This window comes from Trematomus bernacchii, unplaced genomic scaffold, assembly GCF_902827165.1.
Source record: "Trematomus bernacchii unplaced genomic scaffold, fTreBer1.1, whole genome shotgun sequence".
In the NCBI taxonomy this organism is placed as follows: domain Eukaryota; kingdom Metazoa; phylum Chordata; class Actinopteri; order Perciformes; family Nototheniidae; genus Trematomus; species Trematomus bernacchii.
In genome coordinates, this window is record NW_022987662.1 from 3,168,929 (window position 1) to 3,195,738 (window position 26,810).

The following is a 26,810-nucleotide window of genomic DNA, read 5'->3' on the forward strand; positions in this document are numbered from 1 at the left end:
GAGGGACCAGACACCAGTGTCACATCTGAGTTAGTCTTCATGGGTCAGCCTCAGGACATGTAAAGGACCCAAGAGTATGTGTGTGTGTGTGTCTGTGTGTGTGTGTGTGTGTGTGTGTGTGTGTGTGTGTGTGTGTGTGTGTGTGTGTGTGTGTGTGTGTGTGTGTGTGTGTGTGGTGAGCTAGAAAGAGAAAGATCAGGTGTCTGGTATCAAACACTCCACCGTTTGAAGTGACATGGGAGACAACGCTTCACTGTGTCACCTGTGTCCCTTGCAGACAGCCAGTTACACACACACAAATACACACACCCACCCACACACACACACACACACACAAAGTTTGATACAAGGCGGTAGATAAAAAGCTGGTGCCCGAGGTGGCTCTTTGGTCCTGTTCCTCAGTATGAAGAAGCTCTTTTACCTCGTGGTATTGTTAAGTGGAGTGAGAGAAAGACAGTTAAGTATTTTACCTTAGTATCCGTGTTGAGCGGGCAAGCTTTGGCGTGGCCGTAACAGATACACATCCCTCCCACTGAAATGTCCTTAATGGAATAATAGTACTGAAAAGAGAGAAGGTGAGAAAAGGAATACAACAGTGTTAAACATCGTAAACATAGGATATTTTATCTCACTGGGGTGTAGTCTTTAAAAAGCAAAGCCTGACCGAAAAAAATTATGCCGCAATAGTAAAACCACATCTGGTGATTTGTTGAACAGCAGTAACGGTAAATTGCTGAATCACTTTACAATTTGACTTGTATTCATCCACTCACGCTCACAGATGGCAGCGAGCTAACATGTGGCCCGGTGCTGACCATCGGGAGCAATTTGGGTTCAGTGTGCAACAATACTTTGACATGTGGATCGACCCACTTTACCTCCAGAGCTACAGCTGCCCACAGTCTGCACAATGGCCAACTTTACTGTATGGGCTACTCATCGGACTCAAAGATTGAACAATGAAACACCTCAATCGCAAATAAATGAGATAATCTTTTATCCTTTTGTCTTTTTACAGTGGATTTTTATACAATTATATTTCAATGACGGATATTTAAATTACATATTATTGTTAACATGATTATTAAACGTTTTACTGTTGTACAATGAGCTTTGGCAATACTGTGTTTGTGACATGGTCATGCCAATAAAGCTTCTTTGAGTTGAATTTAATCATAATTTCAAAGAAAGAAATATATGAAAAAGTGTTGAGCCTCACCCTTCTCGTCACGATGGGATCGACCTCCTTCGGGTCACGCTGAGTCAGAGTCATGAGGTCGGCGTTCAGCGTTCTGATTCGCTGAAACACCAGCCTGATGTAGCGGGCGGAGGTGAAGTTCAGCAGGGTCTGGGAGGGGTCGTCTGCACTCGGCCGGCCATTGATCAAAGACGCGTGGATCTATAGAGAGAGACAGGCGAGTACTGATGTGACAGCAGACTTAAACTGAGCCACTGTGATGAGACACACATTAAAGGCACTTTTAGTTTCTTGCAACTGCAGATAGTAGAGAGTAGAAGCAGTGAGAAACTTCTTCAGTGTAGCTAAGAAAGAACAAATACAGAACAGATTGGAGTAGGATGAGTTGCAATAACATATTTGTTACAGGATGTCTCGTTTATTTTCAAAAATGTAAAAAAAGACTTGTTTGAGCAAAAATAAAAAGTCTGAACAACAAAAAGCCTAAAATGTGGAGTTGTTTTCAGTATTTGTACCAAGTCAAATGTAACACCTTTAATTATAGATATACACGTTTCAAAATGGCTGAGGAAAAAGAAAAGATTTTGTGCGGTTCTGTTGTGTCAGACTTTTTGCCTCAGAGATTCCCAATTCTGATTGTAATGTGTTCATTAAGACCATCTGGCGATACAGTACTGCCAACAGAGGTGATTGGAACATGAAAAGACAAGATAGTGTTGTTAAGAAGCAGAAGAACATGATGTGTCTTTACAAAGATTTTAAGCGAAAAACCTGAAGACCCTTGATTGGCTTTTTAGCTTTTCAGCCATATCTAACTGAAACCAAACATCTACTCAGGGAAACATAGAGTGATCTAAATGATGCAAAGCATTCAAGGGATACACAATAACAACAATGCAGTCATTTCCAATTCTTCTAGGAAGACAACATTTGTATGTGGCACATCTGCACACCTACAACAATGTTTGCTCATATTAAATTGAACGAAAGAAATAGACAATTTGAATTCTAACAGTGTCGCTCTGATGTGCTAAATGCAGGAGAAGAATAAGAACCATCTATATTCTGTATCACCAATAATGATCAACAGGCAGTCACATTACAAGGAGTGTGAGGTCCTGTCTGTCTGTCTGTCTGTCTGTCTGTCTGTCTGTCTGTCTGTCTGTCTGTCTCTCTAATGTGGCCAAAAGCAACATTTGGGAGCTGCAAAGAAGTCTTATGGAGAGCACCGTGTTCAGTTGTGTGTGTGTGTCAAGGGGGAACACTTGATGGGTGCAAGCTGCACACTTGGAAGTAACGAAGGAAATGGGTGTGTGTGTGTGTGTGTGTGTGTGTGTGTGTGTGTGTGTGTGTGTGTGTGTGTGTGTGTGTGTGTGTGTGTGTGTGTGTGTGTGTGTGTGTGTGTGTGTGTGTGTGTGTGTGTGTGTGTGTGTGTGTGTGTGTGTGTGTGTGTGTGTGTGTGTGTGTGTGTGATGAGCAATGGGGTGACATTGTGAATGTGTGTGCGATGCTGTGACACATCGCCTACGACTCATTATGGTTTCACTGTGATCAGACGGCTGGGGAGCTGTCAACCACACACACACACACACACACACACAGGCACACACACAGGCACACACACACATTCAGACACCTCTGTCGTTGCAGCTCTTGACATCTCCCAGCTCGCACCCCCTCTAGCGCTCCCCCGCAGGACACAGACACACATGCATCCAGGCATGTGCGACACACACACACACACACACAAACACACACAGCACCCATGTAAATATATAATAATATATAATATAAATATTCAGACAGGCGTCTACAATTAGAGGCCTGTGTGGAAGATGTAGATGTGCGGTTAGTTTGTTTTCCCTGCATGTGTCTATGTACGCATGTGTCTGCTTTTGTGTATGTGCGTGTGTTCTTTTTCTCTTCATTAATGTCAGTAATCGTAGGCTTTCCCTTCAGTTCTTATGCGGTGAAATCATACACACAGCTGATCAAAGCAACATAACAGCAAACAGTTGTGTGCATATGTGTGGGTTTTCTATCAGTGACTTGAATTATATAAATATGTGTGTACATTTGAAATGTTCCTACATTTTAGACATGCTCTCATCTACTTATTTACTTGTATCCTGCTAAGAACACTATATGAGTGTCTTTATGAAAGCTCATATGAACATTATACTTTCTTTTGTGTTGATTTTATAGAGTTGTATCTGGTGTCATGAGTCAAGTTCAATTTCAAATGTTCACCTTATTCTAATTTCCACTCCTGTTGTAACATATCGTCTCGTTCCTAACTGTTACTCACATCCAGTCTGTCTGTTGCCCTCAGCCCTTCCTGACATGACCTGATAGTCACCTGCTTGCACTCCTAATGTAGCCCTCAGTCCTCCTAATCAGTCACTTAGTATGTACACTAATTCACAAGATCACTCTAATTCTCAGATTATATTTTCCGCCTCATAGCCATAAAGTGCAAGTCTGAGCCCGCCCTTGCCTGCCTTATGATCACTTTTTCGAAATGAAGTACAGGGAAGAGATACATAGAGAAAACCACAGTATGAGATATCAATTACAGCTCTCAAAAAAAAAATGCCTTATGATCTTGGCCTGATTTTCTACTGCCTGTTCTTTTGTGTTTACTTTGCTTTCTGAAAGACTAAGAAAACAGCTTTGTGCTTCACATCAACTTATATTATTTGCATCCAGCTTTTTGGTCGTCATTACAAAAACCTAATTTAAAAATGTTAAATTCCAAAGGTCTGGATGCAACTGGATCAGGCCATTCACATGATAATGAAGAGGTGTACATTTTTTTGCATACAAGCTGAAACTATCTTTACCTTTATATGCATTTAAAGAGGAAAAAAAGACCAAAGTGCATCACAAAAATAACATTCTTGCAATACTACAGAAGCTGCACTTTGTCTAGTTGTTCCCATACTTTGGTAAATCATGTTAAGCCATTGTAACCCTACTCGCCAGTTTGAGATCTAAACCAACCTAAATCATTCTTATAAAACACGACACAGTCTAACTTAATATAGTTCAAGCAGACCATGCACAATTCAACTTATTGTACTCTACACACCAAGTTAACATCTCCCCAACCTCATTAAACTTGACCCACTGCATCTCATCCTGGGTCAACTTAACCCATTGGCACCATTTAAATCAACCTAAATCCAAACAAAACTCAACTACAGATTACTGCGGCAGTGTAAAGACTTCTGAAGCTATAAGTGTTACCTCTCCGTTCTCCAGTGGTTGGATCTTTGAATAAAAGACGTGCAGATAACTTCATCATCTCGGGTGTAGGATGGATTTCCGGTCCGCGGGTTGATGTTGAACCTCGTCAGGCACTCTGTATCTGTCATGGCGTAGTACTGCCAGGGGTCAAAGGTGACGCCATCTATTGAACGCTCTAAGATCCAGTTACCTGTGGACAAAAATATGGGTAAAAGAATGATGATGAAAGGCATTAAACGTGTGATATGTAGATGGGAAATTATCAATAACAGAATGATGGAGGTCCAAGACTGTGCTGAGGTCAAACTGTTTAAAATACATAGAAAATTGACAGGACATTCAATTCTACATATTTATTAATAGCCTGGACCGAAAATGTGATATTCCACCTTCTGAATCGATTCAATGGATATTCATTTCTTTTCCATCTAAGTGACAATCAGTCTGCATTTACTGTCCCAAAGAAAAAGTCCCTGTTCAACTTTGTAAGTTTAGCTAAATGAAGGTTAAACCATTTATTTTACAACAATATATGAAAACGTATAAATTGCAGTAAAAATAGATACTTAAAAGAATGTCTCAAAACTGCAAAAGTAGAAAATGATGATGAAATTCATATAATCCAAAAATCATACCTTTGGTCTATTTTATCTGTTAGAAAGGGCCTTTTTCATTTTTTCCAGCACAGTTTCACACGTGTTCCTATTAAAACCCCATAAAGGTCACCTATCATGCTATTTTTAGGCAATAGCATAGGTCTCAGATATATAAAAAGATATAAAAAACATGTCTATGAAGTGTTTTGCTCAAAATACCAAACAGATCACCCATTCTAGCCATGCCTCATATCCCTCTATTTCACTTCCTGTTTCAAAAGTGCCGATTTTGGGTATAAAGCTTTAAAAAAAAAATTGATAAAAAATAAAAAAGGAGGGGGCTGAGCTCATGCAGGACCCGGCAGCTACTGTCTAAACTAAATACTGCCGTGATGAAACGCCATATCATGGATTATCAAGGATTATTTCTGAAACAGTATGGAGCTCAAAGGCTTTCTCTCTTGCCGGTTATACCACAAGGTGAGTTCCTTTTTATTTCCTGCTTCTTCACACACATGCTCTCCAGTACAGGTTAGCTCTGAGTGTTAGCGATGCTAATGTAAACACCGACCATATTACGTCCAAAACAGTCGGGCATTGTTTCTGATAGTAACGTTTCTGATAGTGCCGTGGGTCCACATTTCCGATATTACATCATATCGGACGCAAATCTGGATCAGCTCCGTTGTACCCCCGTTTTTAGAGATTTGGGTACGGAGGAAAAGAGAGAGGGTTTTATTTTCTGACAGTGCGTGAGTTCCCTGACACACCGGGGACACATGTTTATGTATAAAAGACATCAAAAAGTGCATTTTGCATGATAGGTCCCCTTTAATATAATACAAGCCTTTTCTTTACACCTTAATTGAGCATCTACAATACATGCATAGTAAAGTCACAAGAGAGTTAATCATAGCAAAGCATAGCATTATTTATAGACAATAACTTCATCAGGATTACTGGTATTTTTTTAAGCTGGGTTTTAACCTCAAAGAAACTTCTGCACATAATTAAAAAATACAGAGTAGAGTTCAAATTCATTTTATTGAATGGGATCTTGAGCTTCCAAAGAATTCTCCTTGGGGCGGATCATGGGCTCAAAAGGTCATCTAACAGTCATAAAGCAAACAGGTCTGGAGCTGGCACTTTAATCAAACAGTCATTGTTTCATTTTATAATCAGAGCAGTTATATTACATTATATTACCACCTGAAACAGCAAGTGGCTGCCTTAAATACAAAGAAAGAAAAGGAAATCTTACCTGGGCGCGGGGAGTTGGCTGCCTTTATGATCATATAGGCTATCTGGAAAACCTTAAAAACACAGACAATAGACCGAGTTAAAAAAATTCATCAATAACCGCAGGGAAATATTTTACCTACAGTTTTAATGACACTGGATTTCCACTGAAGTGTTTACACTTTATGTCAGAGTTATTGTTATGAAACTAGTCCTAGTTTTTATTACAGTTGTATTCGACCTCAACCAGTATGTTTCTTTTTGAAAACTTTAAGTAAATACAAAAATGCTTTTTAAAAGGATTTGATTGGTTAAACCTACTTTACTCACTTCCTTGTCACACATGTTCTAGCTGTCTGAAATTAAGAGTGTTTATTTAAAGCTTTTTTAACATTTAAAATACAATCTGAACAGTCACACCACACACACACACACACACACACACACACACACACACACACACACACACACACACACACACACACACACACACACACACACACACACCACACACACACACACACACACACACACACACACACACACCACACACACACACACACACACACACACACAACACACACACACACACACCCACACACACACACACACACACACACACACACACACACACACACACACACACACACACACACACACACACACACACACACACACACACACACACACACACGATGTAGGTCAAATGCTGTCGCCCGTTCCTCTCTTCACAACCCCATCTCTCACCCCATCCTCGTTCTCTCTTTCTTCTCGTGATGTGGGAAGCAGTGTCACATTGCAGCAATTAGAATAGGGAGAGATCTACCAAGTGTGTGTGTGTGTGTGTGTGTGTGTGTGTGTGTGTGTGTGTGTGTGTGTGAGAAAGTGAATTTCAGGGTAACCTTAGAGCAGTCATTCAAACCTCCTACAAAGAGTCAATGTTACCTGTATTCTAGCCGCGGATGGGATTTTGTGTGTGTGTGTGTGTGTGTGTGTGTGTGTGTGTGTGTGTGTGTGTGTGTGTGTGTGTGTGTGTGTGTGTGTGTGTGTCTCTTCTAGTGTCTGGTTGTGTCTGTGTGTGTGTTAGAGAGCTCTCAGTGGTAGCTTGTAATATGCTGACAGCTTTGGGACAGCTAGGCAGCTCCAGCAGCTAAACATAGATGAACACCGCTAATGCAATGTGAGTGTGTGTGTGTGTGTCTTTGCGTGCTGGTTAGTGTGCGTGCGTACGTGCATGCGTCATATTTTGTGTTTTGATCAGATGTGGCTCGAGCAAAGGAAATGTTTTGCCCATAAAGCTCGACCCAGCATCATCAAATAAACACCAATGAGCGTCCTTCAATAGATCACACGGCTGGTAAATAATTGTGATCTTGCATCCATTACATTTAATGTCAGTTGGGTACATTTATGGTAAGTTTGTTTCATGAACAGATACTTTTCTTAGCCTTTGGTATATCATTTAATTGGCTAAATTCACTTTTTAAAGTAAGTTTTGTTTATCTTCCACACAGAAAACCTTAACTTTGAGTAAAAGAGTGAAACAATGTGACTCATTTAGCCTCAGATGAAATGTTGCCTCTTATCTGTACTTTGTTTTTGCACTGATGAATAATTCTATGATTCTAAAATAAACTTTTCTTCAGATAGAAGTGTTGCAGAGGAGTGTGGCAAATGTCTATAACGGATACAAAAAAGCACTTATCTCGAGGTATGACAAGAGTCTTCTATTCTACATCTCACAAGGGGTCTTAAAAACTTAATACCATACACATTATTATGAATTTCCAAATAGTTCTTACGCATTTATTGGACCAATATTACACATTTAACAGGAAATAGTCATGGGGGGAATGACATATTTGTGGCCAAATGAGCACTTAAAGTGTTTATTTTAATGATAATCCATCTATCTAAACCCTGTGTCCAGTATGGTTGTGATGCCCACAAACAAATGGAGTGTGAAGAATCCATTTTGTGTGAGCGTGATTTGGAAACACAATGACAGCGGTTTTACTGGGCAGCTGGTGTTTACAGGCCATTCACATGGAAACATGTTCAAATGTCTTTGGCCTGATAAACTGGCATCAAACCCCAATTCCAGTTAGCGCTCCAGCTAATTATAAACAGGATTTGAAGCACAAAAGACAGATCAGAAATTAAGTGGAGGAAGATCAGAATGAGAAATAAAGAGAAAAAAAACTATTCAAATAAATGGGGTTTTCAGACAAACAATATACAGACACACAGGTGGATCTGTAGTCAGAGCAACAGACGTGGTATGCAGACTCGTTAAAAGTTACTGTCACTTCAAGAGAAAATGTGTTAACATCTCGCTGGACTAATAAAGTAGCTTTTGGCCCCGTTCTAAATATCTGTGAATCATCCAACATCCCTGACTGCCAAGCTGAGTGCAAGCAAACAAGCTGCAGATATTCACAGGAGCCACACAGTTATCTCATCTCAACATCGCTCTGCTTTTCCACTGAGCTGCCACTAAAAACAATTTGGGGGAGAGATGCTGCAGTATTTTTGAATGACAGTCTCTTGACAGTTCTGCAGCAAACACATTAGCATAAAGTTCAATTTTTAACCAAATTGCAGGGGAAATAATGTGAGATAATAAAAACAACGGGGAATTCTTTTTGTTTTTCACATTGGTTCAAACAGTGGACACGCTGCAGACGCTGGCCTCTGGATAAAACGGAGAAATGTACTGATGTTTTAACAACCAATTGAAATCCATTCTCGTTAAGTCTGCCTCTCTGTCTGAACTGCCAAAAAACACAGTTAGACTCACAAATAAAACAAACGTGCACAGGAACACGCTCGCTCACAGACTTGGTCGTAATTTAGCCTTAAGCTTTTTAAATGGGCTTTTAGTCTGCACACAACACCAGATGCTGCAATCTCTCCCACATTCTTGCTTTGGCCCGAGATTCTGTCAAACGTAGACCAACAAAGTTACATTACAGCAGATGTTTCATTTTTCTTCTTTGAGTAATGAATAAAAACAATTTTGTCTGCCGTTTTAAAGCTCTCACCAGGTCTTTTTCTCAAATCCTTCTTAATTATATTAGGAAAAAAGTGACGAAAAGGCAAGATTGTTTTCTAGTTTAAGGTATTTTTCCGATGTACAAAAGGAAATGTTTAGCACACATTTGATGAATATATCATACACAGATTGTCATAAAGCTATCACTATGGTGGGTAAAGGTTAACTGAGTCCTCATAAAGACTGATTTTGAGAACCAGTGGACTCAAACATCCGCCTCATTAAGCTGTTTGTCGACTGCGATAAAGTGAACCGCAATGATTTGAAGTTGAAGAGCTAAGGTGTAAAGCTCCAATATTATGTGATCTTAAAAATGTAAATAAATGTAAACATGAATTTGTCTGTTATTGTTTTTCGTTTGCTCATATCCAACACCCACTTCCCACTTCCACCCATCTGTTCTGAAGCTTTCTCAAGCACAATGCTGTTTTTATGAATATTAAAATGAAAAAAAAAGTATAAAACCACTGTCTGTTTTTTATGGACTTGAATATAAGGCTCTCTCTGGTTGAGTCATTTTGATCAATGCGTTATAGGCTCAAACAGTTACATGTACATAGCGGTCATAAGATAAAATAAATAACAATAGGCATGTGTGTGCCTGAACAAGACTTGAAACATTATGCATGTAACAAGTGTGTATTAATGTCATTGTGAGTGTGTGTGTCTGTATGTTGAGGTATTTAAGAGCTGCGGATAATGTTGGCACTTTGATTGACATCCTCTTTTTTCTCCGATTGCTGCCATGTTCTCCTCCCGCCGTCAGAGAACAGACGTTGTGCGTCATTTGACGACGTAGAACAAAATGTCCGTCAATCAAACTGACGACTTCATCTCCATGATAACTGCAATTTAACTGAAACCGAACCGGTATGAAGGCGACAAATGGTTGTTACCAAGGAAAGCGAGTTTAACCCCTCATGGTAAAGAAGTCCAAATACAATGACTGGTAATCACTTGATCGTAATGAATGCTTAACCTTAGGGCGACTTAAAACCTGTGTTTGATACGGAAAGACTGGAGTTATAACACAGCCCAGTAATTACAAAAATAAAAAGTGATTATTTTAAATGTAAAAGACTGTTTAAACCTGTGAAAGAAACCTACACAAAAATGAAGAACCTAAGCTCTTGTGGGGCAAATAAATGATTTTCAACCTTATTCAAAATGTCTCTCTCTGCAAAGGACTTTTACTGTGATTGTCAATTGAGATGCAAAATTACAATTCAAGAAATCATCAAAAAATGATAAGGAACATACACAGAGTTCAACCGTCTCTCAAAAACACACACATTCACACACACTCACACACATGGACCCTCAGCTCCCACTCTCTCATTATTTAGTCTTTCCATCTAGAGAGGTTCAACAATAACAAGAGAGGAAATGAGGGTGGTGATGTCACAGGCGATAACCACACACAGACACACACACACACACACACACACACACACACACACACACACACACACACACACACACACACACACATTTCATGTCATTTTCTGAGTGAGATGACTGAGGTCGCAAGGGAAATTCAGAGCACTGGAGGGTAAATAGCTTTCCGTTGGTCTGATAGCGACTCGCACATATACACACACAAAAATCACCTACTGTGGAATGCACATGTTCACACTCTCTCACACACACACACACACACACACACACACACACACACACACACACACACACACACACACACACACACACACACACACACACACACACACACACACACACACACACACACACACACACACACACACACACACACACACAAACACACAAACACACACACACATTTATGGAAGCCAGTATAAAGGCGATCATTGCAAATCAGGCGTGAGGTCGATATACTTTTATTTTGATCAATTTATAGTAGTGTTAAACTGTGTTTGGTGATCAAAGGACATTTCTTTGTCTTTCCCAAGTCCAATTTCTGGGAAATATATTATATAAATTAACTAATATATTGAATTTAGAGTACTTGAATTCAATCAGACAACCCCTCATCCCTTCATGAATGGTATACTATAATTATTTTAATACTAATCCTGAAGATCTTTTGTTTTTCTTTGGCGGAAACAGCAAGTATGGTCATTGACAATAAGATGAGCCTTTTGTCAAATAAAAAGCTTAATGATTACAGCTTTAGAGTTGATGGAAAGCTTCTTCCGGAAATAAATGCACATAATATATGCTGTGAACACTTTAAACGCGGCCAATGACGACTGTTAGAGCCGAGGCGGCCCAGTAGGTGGTCATTGAGAAGAAATGTGCCATTATTAAAAAGCTTTTAAGAAACCAAATCCTGACAAATGGAACATGTGTATCAGGAATTCAACGTGCATAGAGTGTAAGTGACAAGTGTGAAAACGTGTGTTGGTGCTTCTGAGACCATTTAGAAATGTGTATTTATATTCTGTAGCCACACCACAGTGGTGAAAGCTGTGATTGATGGGCCTGAAGACATTAACATGTCAAGATGGCTGCTCTTCTACTTCCTGTCCAGAAATACAATTATATTCTACGTATGTGCTGGTTGGCATAAACAAATAAATAATGAATAAATACAATTCATCTCAGGCTTACTTCTTACTGTTTCCTGTTCTCTCTCTCTCTCTCAGGCTCTACATTTACATATTTGTTATGAAATGAGGCACAAATATTACAATATTCACTTAAGATCATTAGCTTTAAAATGACAAAAACTGAAATCAAAACTGTTTTAATTTCAAATGGTAAATGGACTGTACTTATATAGCGCTTTATCCAGTCTTTACGACCCCTCAAAGCACTTTTACATACGTCATTCACCCATTCACACCCATTCATACAGAGCAGTGTACCTGACTCTAGGACCTAACATTCACACACATTCACACACCGTTGGCCATCGGGAGCAACTCAGGGTTAAGTATCTTGCCCAAGGATACATCGACATGTTGGCTGCACGGGCTGGGATCGAACCCACAACCTTCTGGTTGAAAGACGACCGCACTCCCTCGCAGCCACAGTCGCCCATTAAAATAAGTATTCCTTTTTTGTCGTGTTTTGTTTACTCTAACGCACTGCACTGTCCGTAATTCTGTATTGACTGTGAGTTTATTTATTTATATAATAAAGAAAGATAACTTTTAAGAAGTATGATGTAATGTTTTCATTGTGTCACAGAGAAGCCTGTAAAATGGTGTTTGACAATAAAAATAGAGTGGTAAATGGACTGCCTTTATATAGCACTCTTGTCCAAAGCGCTTTACAATTGGCCTCTTACCACCTATTCACATCTGAACTGGCATCAAAGTGCTTTTTAATGAACTCTAATTTATATCTCTCTGAGTTGTGGTTTGTGTCGTATGTCACATATTTTGTCCCTTATTTCTATTCCGCCATTAAATGTACCTATATTCCTTTTATAACTCTCTTTTTCATGATACACTTAACGACAGAAAAGATGGGAAGGACACCAAGATATTGACTTAGATTGAATGAGCCTTTGTCCAGGGAATCCACAGAAAAGTATAAGAGGCCGTATCGCTCAGGTTTCAGGTTTATATTTGTGTTTTTGCCTCTGCTGTGAAATGTTTCCATCACTTTTAACCTAAAAAGCAATTTTTCATAGGCTTCTATTAATAAACCGATGGCTTCTCGTGAACTGAAGTCTCGCACCCTCATTATTTTTATTCTCAAGACATCTATGTAATTATACTCTGGCGGTGTAATCTGTTTAATCACACTTCTAAACTAAACTAGATGTCCTAAATCTCCCATGCTAGTACACAGACCCTTAATCACAGAGATTCCTGCCAAGCGTTCCAAATCATAAATGGAAACCCAATTATTTAAAGGGTGACAAGCATGCTTATGAAATGATTGATAGCTAAGTTGGTTTAACGAATTTCAGCACTGCTGTAATAATAGCAGGTAGTTTAATTCCTTGGATGACAAAACCTTTGTTCAATAATTAACGAATTGCTGTGGTTACAAAGCGATAAGACAGCATGCAGCGTGGTGTGTTCATGTTATCTAAAACTAAGACTGGTTAGAGGAGCAAAATCGTGAAATTGGTAACACAAGATTAAGGAAAGTCCACAAAAACCTACTAAAAATGCATTTTGACCATTGTATTGTGCATTTATTTTGTAAATTCGTTGAAAACTAATGCACTTTACTTCTCGATGCAAATTGCATTTCGTTGTGCAATGACAATAAACATGAATCTTGAATTGGTTGGCATTGCTTATATGACCAGATATAATGTATATATTAACTTATTAGTCATGTATAATTCAATGTTAATAAAGAAATGTAGCCAACAGACGTTTGTTAGGGGCTGTGATGCTGATGATTGGCAGCTTTACCTTACCTTAAATCTTGGTAGGGCTTCAAGTCATCTTTAATTTTCTAAAAATACGTTATAAACTGTCACGAAATAAAGAAAGTTCCAGCTCAAGCCCAATTAATTTTGATTGGCAAATCCAAAGGTGTTACTTTTATAATTTAAAGAAAAAACTGAAAAATAGAACATTCAAAATGTAAAAATTGAAAAAGCTGAGATATGACTACAGGTGATAAAACTATCTTGGTGATATCTAATGATGAATGAATGTCACGGGGTCAAATCCAGCGGCCACCTGGTCTTGCTGTGTCGAGGCAATAGGTTAATTTGAAATTGAAAATTGTCCATATGGGGGGGTGTAAAGTGTAAGTGGTTCTCTGTACACGTGTGCTGCTGCAGGCTGATCCAGGGTGTGTGTCACCTCCAACGTCTCTTACATCTTCTAAATGTTTTTGGCAGAGATGGCAAAAGTACACACATCCTTTACTGAAGTAGAAGTACAGATCCTCGTGTTTAAAAATACTCTGGTAAAAGTAGAAGTACTGACTAAACTTCTTTACTCAAGTAACAGTAAAGAAGTATGGGCTTCGTAATGTACTTAAGTAAAAAGTACCCATAACTAGCAGCTGTTTTAAAGAGTACCTGACCTCCCTTTATATTAATAGAACAATAATGTCATTGTTAGCTAATGAATGTTTCCATGCTGAACAACGGCAACATGACAACGTTTTCATTGGTCCCTCTTCTTTAGAGAAGACCAGGAAATGATGGATAAACGGATCGTGTTCAAATCAATAGGCACGCAATGACTCTAAATCAGGGCTCTCCAACACGTCGATCGCGAGCTACCGGTGGCTCGCGGGCAGCTTTTCAGTAGCTCGCGGCTCGATTATCGATTATAGCGTAGTAAGGTTGCTTCTTGATTTTTCGGCCGCGGCTGGACAATAACGTTTTTTTATTTTAGAATTGTTTCTGTCACACGAATATCAAATTGGTCAGTGATGCAGAGATCAAGGAACAGACGTGACAGCGGCACAGCGACACCACACACGGGGCAGTCTGCTTTCTCCACCAACATCAGTCCAGAACCAACAGCAGAATGACCCGCTCTGAATCAGGCCCTGTCGCTGCGGCTCAGAGACACACAGGGAGGGATTTGTGTTTTTTGAAAAACACTCGTTATCGTCATGTCAGGTTTTTGGTGGATTTAATCAAGTCTTGGATTGCAGAGTATGAATGTCCTCTTGCTATTTTCAGTTGATAAATAGGCCTACTTGTGTAAAGTTTGTGAAGGCAGAAGGAAAGCTTCCGCGATCACCGTCTCCTCTCCGTTCCTCCAAACCCCGCCCCCTCCCTGAAAATAATGAGTGACAGGCTGATAGTGACCCGATAGAAACTTTATTATTCACTTAATCACTGATTGAGATATGATGAAGCTAACTTAATCTCATACATTCATGGGATTTATGTAACAGTAAGACAGAGTAATGTAAGTGTGCACCCACATGCACTATTTTTGTTTTTATAATGCTGTTGTAAATACTCCTGTTGTCTGCTGTGTTCAGACTCAAGTCCTGTGTGTGATGCCACATTCAGGACATTCAGTGTCTTTTTTTTAACAGAAGAAAAGAAGCTGCAGCTAGACTGCAGAAGTATTAGTTTTTTGTTTATGAGGATGGAACAATTTCACACACAGATATAGGGAGGCTAGACCTATACACTTGATTTATTATGGTTTATAATTTCATGTCAAGACAAAGAAGAAGAAGAAAAAGATGGCTGAACTGTTCAGTGTCAATCCTGTGGAGATGGAGGTTATAAATCTCCAAAATAATGTTCAGCTTAAGTCTCAGCAAAACTCACAACATTTCTGGAGCCTTGTAGACCCAGAAAACTACAAGAACATTCGCAAGCAGCACTGAACATGTCTGCTTTATTTGGTTCTGTTCTACATACCTTTGTGAAGCAGCTTTTGCTGACATGAATGTCATGAAATCTAAATACAGAACAAGAATGACTGATGAACATTTAAATGACTCTATTAGAGTGAACCTAAGTGGGTACACTCCAGCATACACCTGTATGGTGGACTCATGCAGTGCCATTCATCTCACTGACTGTACAAAAGAGTGAATGCACTTATTTTATACATGTGCCATAAGATGCTTGTCAGGTGGTGATTAAGGACATTATGTGAATTTTCAGTGATGTACTTACTATGAGGGCCATAATAATATGTGCGACATTTTCGTTTTCTTGGACCTTCATGTGAAGTGATATGTGAATACATGTAAGCGATGTGATGCAAGTAGCTCTTGGCCACTTTCATTTTTTCAAAGTAGCTCTCAGATGAAGAAAGGTTGGAGACCCCTGCTCTAAATAATAATGATCATACCACCAAACACAGATTAAAACTAAAGGAACAAACCTGTTTGGAAAATGTAAGAAGTAGAAAGTACAGGTATTTGTGTTCAAAATGTAAGAAGTAAAAGTAAAAAGTCGTCAGAAAAATAACTAGTGGAGTAAAGTACTGATACCAGAAAAATGTACTTAAGTACGGTAACAAAGTATTTGTACTCCACTACTTCCCACCTCTGGTTTTTGGGAAGTTTCTTATTTTCTTAGACTAAGCTGGGCAACACCTTACTTCTCAGCCCAGTTTAAAAAAAAAAAAGAATTCATGATTTTGTGATCAAAAATATTTGTTATTGTTTCCTTTGACGATTTGTTTTATTCCCATGAAAGACAATGCACCTAACACTGTATACACGGACAGCTTTCACCAAAATTATGTTTTCCTAATAGTGCGTTAAACTGCCTCAAATCACAGACTAATACAAATGTTTTTGATGCTGTTAGATGAACCTTGATGAAAAGGTTTTCGTCTGCTCTGCTCAGACAATAGAGGCTGCGGTCAGGTTTGATTCATGGCCCTTACAGTGGATTCCAGTAATGACGAGTCACCATTAAATTCCTCTGAAAAAAACATAAATCCGACCGCAGCTGTCGTTCTTTGTGAAGAAGGAGCCAAGTGTCAGTGCTACAGGGAGGGAAGGCTTGACTCAGTACTAGTGTAAAGATGGGGTAAGCCCGAGGGGAATACATGTGGAAGATAATACAACACCCTCATAAGTATCATATTACAAATGTGTGAGTTTCTACCTGTTTTAAGTCCAGAGTGATTGTCACAGAGTGGTACTCTCTTCCATTCTGGATAGAGGGACTTTGCCACCAACGGTTTGTCCCGTCTATGGCGTACTCTATGGGATGTTGTTCTAGAAAAACACACAAACAAAACACACAAAGAGAGATCGGAAATCAAAGTGAGGGTCAGAGGTCATATCAGTAATTGTGTTCTATGTTATCTTATATTTCAAATATCAAAAAGTCATTTTAGTCTTGAATGAACATTTTCCATTTTTTTTTTATAAAACTGGCATTTCAACCATTCAAGGCCAGATATCAAAAGCACACATTTCTACCTTATCAGGGAGAAATCCTTTTCTTTTCTTTCCTTTTCAGATTATTTTATTTCACTTCTGAATAAAAATAAATGTCACCCTATTTGCAGAATCTGCTCCTCGCTGCAGTTACTATTCCGCACAATAACTCGGACGCAACAGGAAGGAAACATATTATTAGTTTAACACAGAGAGAAGGTCACTTTGTTACACTTTAATGTATGCTGTGTGTAAGCCTTTGTTTGGGTGGTAATTGAATGAGAGAGTATTTTTAAGTGAATATGATTGGTTGACTTGCAGCTGTCAATTATCAGGTTACTTATGTGTGACATTTCTGTTACAAAAACCATGGCAACTATTGACAGAATAGTAAAAGGAGTCCTTCCTCTCCTCGCTCTTTTCCCTCATTTGTCCAGGTTTTCTCCTCCTGTGGCTAAGATGTTTTACATTGAAAGTTAATAATGGACATGCAGAATTGCTTAATCAAAATACATGCCATTCAGTTAAACAGTCTGTCATACAGAAATAAATCAAATAATACAATAACCAGTCAATTAGGAATGGTTCGTTATATTAGAATAAGAAATGTCTAGAAGTCTAGAGATATCTTTTTGAAACTGATGTGCTGCATCGAGTATATACGCTATACTACTTTCAGTTTTTTTATGACCACTTGAACTGTATGTTGTACTGTGTATTTGGAATGCTTTATTTGCCGGGGCTAAAAACACATTTCCATTGTTTGTCAATGTAATCGTCAATAAGTCGTCTGAATTTAAATCTACAGCTCATTATCAATTCTTGTCCCTAGTGGGACTTTAACGGTGGTTTTCATCATCTAATCTTACTCTGAGCAAGAAAGAGAATAAGCATATCATCCATAGTTCCTTTAAAAGACAGAGAAAGTCTGTTATGTAACTCATCACTTGTTTTAAAAATACCTTTTTGATCTCAGTTCATCTGTCTTTCATTTTCACCACACTCATTTCAAGCTTTATTTCCCCCCTCTTTCTGCAGCAGTAAATCCCTGCTTCATCCTCCTTCTCTCCTCTCATCCTGGTTGACTAACTGTCTGATTGCTAAGCTAACTAAGCAAAGCTAGCTAAGCAGGTGTAACCAAAGCTAACTGCACTCATTATCTGACTGACTGGCTGGTTGATGACGGCCTGCTTCAGCGACTAACTGATGGTTAACTGAAGCATTGATTGACTAAATAACTGTCTTGTATGAATTATGATCGCAGGCTAATTTTCTATTGTCATCTTGTCATGTCGCGATTGATTTCTCAGTTTATTCAGTGATTATCATTTCAGACAAACGGATTTGTTAACATCTGGCCAATCTGGCACTAATTAACTAATCGAGCATGATTCATTGTTGTAATCAAAATGCCTATAAGTCTGTCTTACCTGTGGGTGTTGTACTCTTTTGGTTGCAGATTCGACACTGAGCGTTTCTTATGGGCTGGCCGGGTACATGTTCCACCAGCTTACAGAACATCTCCGGACCCGTGGAACCACAGGTCGCATTAGTGGAGATATCTGCCATGGAGGCCAAGTTCAACACAGCCGGGAACAGACCTGAAATAAAACACACAGACCAACAGAAACAGATGTTAAAAATTAAACCAATAGATAAACATATTATTATGGAAGCTTGTTAGACATACTGTAAATGCAACATCATATTAAGAGTGTGGTGTTTTTGGAAATACACTTGTTTATGCTGGATACACACATGAAGTTGGTATCAATATTCTCATTTGAGAACTTGAAAGCAAACAATGACATAAGACAATTCATGAAATGTATTAAAATGTCAATTCAATTTTTACCTAATTACCTTTAAACCGTCTTTAAAATATGTTTTCATTTCCTATTCTTATCTCTTTTTTTGTCAGTTTTATTTGAAACCTGAGGATTTATGACTTATCCAGTTTGTAATCCTGTATTTTTAAATCACTTTGTTGGATTTCAAAAAGGGCACAATAGATCATTAGTGTTATAATTATTATTTTTTAAATAATAATAAAAGTATAGTTGGATCAGGTTGAACGCAATTAGGAGCAGCTCAAAGGAGGTCAGAAAGGATTTCATCTTCAAAACAACATGTGTTGCTAAAAAGCAGAACATTATGTGTTATTAGGAACCCACACAACACCATGCTTTACTCAAATGTTTTGTTCTTAAAATCATTAAATTGTGTCAGTTTCTGTGTGTAGTCTTGCTGCGAGTGAGCCAGCTTGCACAGTTGTTCTGAGGTTATGAGTAATTAGTGGGGAACATGAGGGGGAGGGCAGGTTTTGTACCAGTCATTTATATAATCTGGGTATATTTTGGTTACAGTCTAATGCAGTTAACATCATTTACCCCTCACAGATAGAGCAAGCCATATTCACTTTATCTTTGGATAAAAGAAGCATGCAGATTAAAGAAAACATTTTTAGGCCAGTTTTCAACTGTGCAGATTTGGGCCTGCTACTTTATCAAAGGACTGTTCATTTGCATTATGTTGCTCAAGCATTTTCCACTTCCTTTCTGTGGCTATTTTAAACTGCTGGAGCTCATTTTATTATGGAAAACAATCCTAAGTACACAGCTTTTTTCCAGGATATTATTATGTTATACTATTCAAAAATTACTTTCTGATCTTGCAATATAATTCACAAAATATCGTTTTTGCATCCCTATCTTATCCTAATGTTTTTTTGTATTATTTGAGGAAGTATCTAGACTAAATGCTACATAGAAATGCATGTAATGTAATACATTGGATTTTGATTTTTTGGCATGCATCACATTGTTTGTCTATAGTACAGTATGTGCACATAGTTTAAAGTATTTGAGTGCACTCACAAGCCAAGTAGCTCTGAGACTTCTAAACAAAGCAATGATAACTCATGTCTACATGTCATCAGCACACAAATGCACCATGAGACTAAGCACCGGTTTTTCTAGGCTGTGTGTTCCCATAGTAAAAGCACATTCGTCTCAGAGTCAATGACAAGCTTGTTGGACTTAAGGTACTGGAATGCTCAACATACTGTGCACATGGTTCACATTTCCTGTCTGGCAAACACACACAGACAAACACATGCACGCCCTGCACAATGTCACATGTCCCAGACGTGATGTAAGGTCAACAACTTTTACAGTTAAACAACATGTGCACTGATGTACAAACATAAACACAGAGATGCGGGAATGTACAGAGGGAAGATCAGATTGAAAGACAGTAAAAGTGTAAGAGAAACGAAGCACTTGTGAAAGGGTGGACGGTGTGTGTGTGTCCAGATGAGTCCAGAGGAGTCCAGCTGTTTGGCCAGATGTCAACACTGATGAACTGTGAAGAACATCTGAGACACCCAAAGTCTCTCTCACACATGTGTACACATTCTCACAGTAGTACTCACAACATATCATATACACACTCTGCATACCTTGAGAAATTCTCACAACTGATATCTGAGAATCTACACGAGGGAGGAAAGATTTCCATAACAGTGTTTTCTTGGAGGGAAAGTTCTCACTGTGTTTCAGAAAAATGTGGGGGGATAATATCATACCACATCCGGGTTGTGTTTTGTAGAGACTCACATAATGCAGCTTTGAGTAAATCAGATATGAGAGAGGGGTCTGATTTTGAGAAGAAAAAAAGTAACCATAACACATGTAAAGTTAGGATATTAAATTGGGTTTTTTCCATTCATGTGTTGCAGTTTATGTTATATACTTATCAATTCATCACGATAATATCACTCCTAGGCAATTGTGTGTCTAGACTACTGTCACACATCACAACACTTTCAATACATATTCTAGAAGTACTGAATAGTTTCAAACTCCATTCATAACTGTTTCTTAGTCAGCATTGAATTCTGGGCTATTTTCTTTTCTGCTTTCTTTTGAAAGTCCATTCAATAGTAGAGTACTCGATATTATTAATGTCATACTTTTGGTGGCTGTGTGATATTGTTTTCCACTCTTTTGATCCAAACATTTTCAATAGCTCCCGACTCTACAGCCTTTGGTATTTAGTATTTACAAAAATGAATGTTCACTGCAGTTTAAAGAACTGTTTACATTCAAGGCTTTATTTGAAAACCTCAATATAAGCTTTGAACTCAGTTTGTACATTTTACTGATAATAAAGCTGCTTTTATTCGTGTTGAACCAAGTATTTTCACTTCCATCTTTTCATTGTGGCAGTTTTTGGATGTCTCAAGATTTTAAGTCTGATATTTGATTCACATCTCAAAGGCTCTAGTCATTGGAGAGCAGGTTGAACTCTTTACTGTGCCTTTTGTAAATTCTATTCCCAATTTTATAAATCACAGTAGGCAAAAGGAAAAGCTCTAAAATAAGAGTAACAGCATCCATATATACTAACGGATTCATCCTTTAAAGGTGGGGTATGTCATTTATTTCAGAAACACTTGTTATATTCCATGGAATGCTCTTAACATCCCGATAGCAATGAATATATTAAATGCTTTGACAATAAATACATACAAAAATGTCATCTGTGGAAGCCGTAATACTGTAAAAAGCAGGACCAATCATCTGAGCCGGCCCGGCTAAAATAACTGGATGGCCTACCTGCCTGTCAGCCTTCCATCTGTGCACAAACTGATCTCGTGCCCTCATTGGTCATGTGCGCGTTCGTGTGTGTTGGAGGAGGGGTTCTGTAAGGAAGTCTGAAGGAAGGGGCAGATTTTTTTCGGCTGCGTAGTTTAAAATTCTAGCGCACTCGAGCTGGTTTCTCCAAAATGACATACCCCACCTTTAATGCACCTATTACAAGAGCAAACATGTGTGCACCATCTTATTGTCATGCTACCAACACAGCTACTAATTGAACCATCTTCAATGTGAAATACATCTTATTTAAGGCTTTAATAAAAGATCTTATCGGTTTCTTCAATAAACATATTTCTCATGATCCGTCTCCACACCGTTTCTAACGACTGCCTCCTCCTTCTGTCAGAAAACCTATAGCCAACATCATGCGTAATTATGGATATTCATTCATAACCTGGATACAAATGTGTGTGGGAGTAAGAATATCTTTAATAGTGTCATTTAATCTAGATTTGAGACAGTTAATACCATAAACACACCATCAGCTCTGCATGTCTGAATTTAAAGAATCACATGGTGAAAGCACATGTTTAGTTTGTGCCATTTTCATCTCTTTCAATCTGGCTGGGACCCTTGCATGTTCACATAACACATGTCCAAACTTTAATTATAAAAGCACATTCAAAACCATCTTTGGAAAGTGAAAATAATGCAGGGAACAACAACAAAAATCCAATATGATTTCAACTACATTTTCTTTATAGATTTTGTCACTGTGTTGGCTGCCATAGCAACTTTTCTAAACATTACAATTATCTCTTGGGAGAATGTCATCATGGGTACAACTCCAACACTTTCTCCCTTTGCTTTTATGTCCAACAATGAGGTGAGATAACAACAGAGAGGGCTGGCTAAAGAGAGGGCTCACATTTCAGATTCACTCAATGACAAGGACACAATGACTGTCTGCCTTCAGCTCTATGGCTTTCACACACACACACACACACACACACACACACACACACACACACACACACACACACACACACACACTCTCTCTCACACACTATCTACTCAGGTTCATCACCTTCCATTCTTTTCTCTCTGCTCTGATAACCATGGTAACCCGTCTATCTGTCTGTTGGCCTCTCTATCCCGCCTCTACGCTCTGTTAACCAGATGTCTCGGAGGATTTGCTGCCATACAGCCTCTAAATTATAATACTGTCAGAATGTATAAGCACACACAGGGAAAGCTGGGAAATGTCATCGCCAAAGAAGTTGTTTCAACACTCCCAAACACTGATTACAAGGAAAGGATAGGCGGAAAAACACTAATATTACCCAAAGAATAATTTCAGTACAGTCTATTGCGTCATCTTATCAAAATGTTCAAATGTAGAAATTATCATACACCATATAATGCCACATTGCGGTTATGTTTTACAATTAAAATATATCCATAAATATATATATTTATACATATGTTGGAGAGAAACCAAATAAAACATTAGATTTTCTCAGCATCAACCAAATCTAGCTTGAATGTTCAACCTTGATTTTGTCACAAGGTTCATTGACTAATTGGACATTCCTGGAGCTTTCAGCCACACATTGTGGTCTTCTTCTATGAAAAGGCTTTGATTCGTTATTTGTTTTGGGTATTTGTCCTTGTTGATGTTGCAAGTGGAGATGCTGAGATGCAAGAAGAATGTCAGACCTATTATCGTATCGTTTATCGTATCGTCACATGTTTTTGCATGACCAGAAAAGCCACTAGGTAAAGACTTAACCATCTCACTAAGAAGAAATCAAACCTCTTCTGCTGTTGCAAGATGTGGGAATTACATTTGACATCGACCAGAGATTTGATGCTTTTCAACGGTTATTGGATTCTAAAAAGAGGAGTTAAGACACCCAGGACTTCCATCTATATCCCAGGGTACACCTGTTCCAACAAATATAGTGTTTACAAAAGTGACGATATTGAAGGACACTACTTATCAATGCAGTAGGAAGGACAATACGATATTAATATGGGAGTTCAATCTAAACTTAAGGAGAAAATGTCCAGACATGACTGGATTTCCTCCAAATTCAGGATGACAGCAAATATATTCTATCGTATGAAGGCTTCTCATGACATTATGAATAAAACTTTATTCGTTTATTTCTGTGGACGATGACTCTGCACTGCTTGTCCTGCTGCATGGATGTGTGTGTGCATGCGAGTGTGTGTGTGTGATGGATGTGTTATTGTTGAGTTTTGAGGCTAGATGTATGCTTGATGGAACAAGAAGAAGGTTGAAAAAGACAGGATCATCTCTCTCTCTGTATCTCTCCTTCTCTCTCTCGCCCTTCCATCCAGAGTATTTGGGGGGGGGGGGGGGGGGGGGGGTGAGAGAGATATGGATGCAGAGAAAGAAAGAAAGATTGATGGAGATGGATGGAGGGATTCCCAGAGAAAGATGGAGTGTTGTTTAAAAGGGTCATGGCCAGGAGGGGAATGAAGGATGAGACTGCGATAATCCTGTATACTCTGACACACACACACATAAACACAATGGCACAGAGCCTACATACAGATATATAGAAGTGTGTGTGTGCGAAATAGATATGTAAAGCACACACAATCGCCAATCGTAAAAGCACTTGCAAAAATATACAATCAATAATATGTCTACAATGCAGACACATATGAAAGCTTAGAATATATCATGTGATCATGTTAGTCTAAATCAAATCATATGCACATGCACACCCCATACTCAAATGAATTTCCACCTAGAAATTAGACCAAGATAAAATATAAACACTAATAAGTCCTCAGCTTTGGGAGGATCTCTCCAAGAAAACTAATCAGCTTTGTGAGCTTAGATGTGCTCTGAACACCTGACAAATGATTTTTCTTCCACCTCTGAGTTTCACAAACGAGACACTCCAGGAAATTGGATTTGAACAGTTTAACAAGGGCAAGAGAATTCAACACATGTCCCGACTGGTGAAAAAGACACTCAAAATGTCCTGAAACAGGTGACATGGAGAGCGTTTGTGTCTACACCCACACTCTCCAGATCATGACTTCATTATGTGGCGATCCAGGAATATCAAACTTCTAATGATGATGAAAAACAAAAAGGTCAACGCTACTTGCTAACACATTCTGGTTGCATTTTCTTTCTGTGTCTGACTAAGTCCGCAGTAAAATAGGAAAGATCCAACAGCTCCTTTCTCATGACAGTTAAAAATTGTAAAAATGTAATCACACACACACACAAATAAATTGCCAGTATTATTAAATTGTGTGTGTGTCAGAATATAACCAGGAGGTTGCAGCAATTTAAATGTCTTATCTTTATTTTTATCCTGCAGTCTTAATTTATGAACATAATTATCCTGTTATCATCAAACTGTGTATCCCTGTAGAAATCAGATAGAATGAAAATAATTTCCCAAGACAATTACCTAATTAAAGTAGATTTATAGATAACACCACAATAAGTGCACAGCTTAGGTAAAGAACAGCACTGTATGAATCACCACAGTTCAACACCTACATTGTATAGCAAGGTATTTAAAGAGGCCCTAATGTGCTTTTTGGGGGTTTTCTCTTTCCTGTAGTGTGTTATATAGGTGTGTGCATGTCAATGGTCTGCAAAGGCTGAAATCCCAAAGTTCACCCCACAGAGAGTTATCTGTTATTCTCCCCTAAAGAGAAATATTCTTGAATAACATCTACATGGCACAACGTGAGCGTCATGAAGACAAAAGTGTCTGAGGATTAAATCACAATAATTGAATAAAATGAAAGGAAAATGAACAATGGCACGACTAGCATGATTTTCTCAATAATCACAAATGAAAGCTTAGAATATATCATGTGATCATGTTAGTCTAAATCAAATCATACGCTGCGACTCACACACTCCTCTCTGTCGACCGGTCCTGGCTTCAAAACATTTATTATTCACTTAACTTTGGTAAAGCTCACATCTCACAAAAAAGACACACACACACACACACACACACACACACACACACACACACACACACACACACACACACACACACACACACACACACACACACACACACACACACACACCACACACACACACACACACACACACACACACACACACACACACACACACACACACACACACATACACATACACAGCTGTCAGTGTTCCATGGTTGCTGCGTGTTGTTTCTATGGGAACATAGTCTGTACTGACACGTTGGATTAATGAATGACATTTGTAATAGGCTACATGTTAAATCACATTTCCCGGACATTGACTTGCGCTCTGTTCCTGTCACTCTCTTTATCACCGCTTGTACAAACTTCCCAATTAAAACGGTTTGTACTAATATCATCTGTGTTAGCAAATGCACTATCTGCAAACCCATGGGCTATTGTTCTAAAGACGATAAGCCTCTGAGGGAAATGGGGCTATGTTTTAGGGCATCTTTTTCCATGCGATGATTAAATGATGATTAAATGCTTACAGCCTGAGAGGTGAGACTGGAGTTTAGCGACAAAATATGAAACTACATTGTTTCATAAGCAGACAGTTTAGAAGCTAATATTATGCTGTAAAAAGCTAAATTATAGACGGGCGATAGGCAATGTCATAAGACGACTGCTCAAACGTTATTAGTCAATTACATTTCGGACAATAAAAGACAACTAAAACATTTCCAATGCCAACATCTTGTCTCTGGATATTTCAAGTTAATCCATTCAATTTGTGTAACAGTGTTTCACTTGAAACAGCACCTGGTTATTTCAAGGAGGCGTTGCTAGAAGAAAATGTCATTACTCACGTTATTAGGGTAAATCGTCCGACAAAAAAAATACGTTAGATTTGCATCCTTAACAGAAACACCATTAGACATTCTGTCATCATCTGATCATTACTACTATTACTATGTAGACTTAGTTTATCATTCAAAAAGGAGCCAAGTGAACTGATACTAGTAACTGGGCTTCTGAAATTACCTGAACATTTGCAGAAGGTTTTGATCTGAAGGTGTTCACATTTTTGAGAATATAACTCTCAAATGCAATGCTGAGAATATGATGTTGAC

At 38.6% G+C, this 26,810-nt stretch overlaps 1 protein-coding gene across 1 annotated transcript in view; it reads right to left on the reverse strand.

Annotated features, from left to right (window-relative positions):
• LOC117486949 (laminin subunit alpha-2-like) overlaps positions 1-26,810 on the reverse strand; it is a 189,440-nt gene that overhangs the window by 136,643 nt on the left and 25,987 nt on the right. The window contains 7 exon segments of the mRNA XM_034135550.1: positions 471-560; positions 1,220-1,399; positions 4,448-4,485; positions 4,488-4,637; positions 6,305-6,356; positions 16,839-16,951; positions 18,547-18,717. Coding sequence (XP_033991441.1) covers positions 471-560; positions 1,220-1,399; positions 4,448-4,485; positions 4,488-4,637; positions 6,305-6,356; positions 16,839-16,951; positions 18,547-18,717 — 794 coding nt within the window.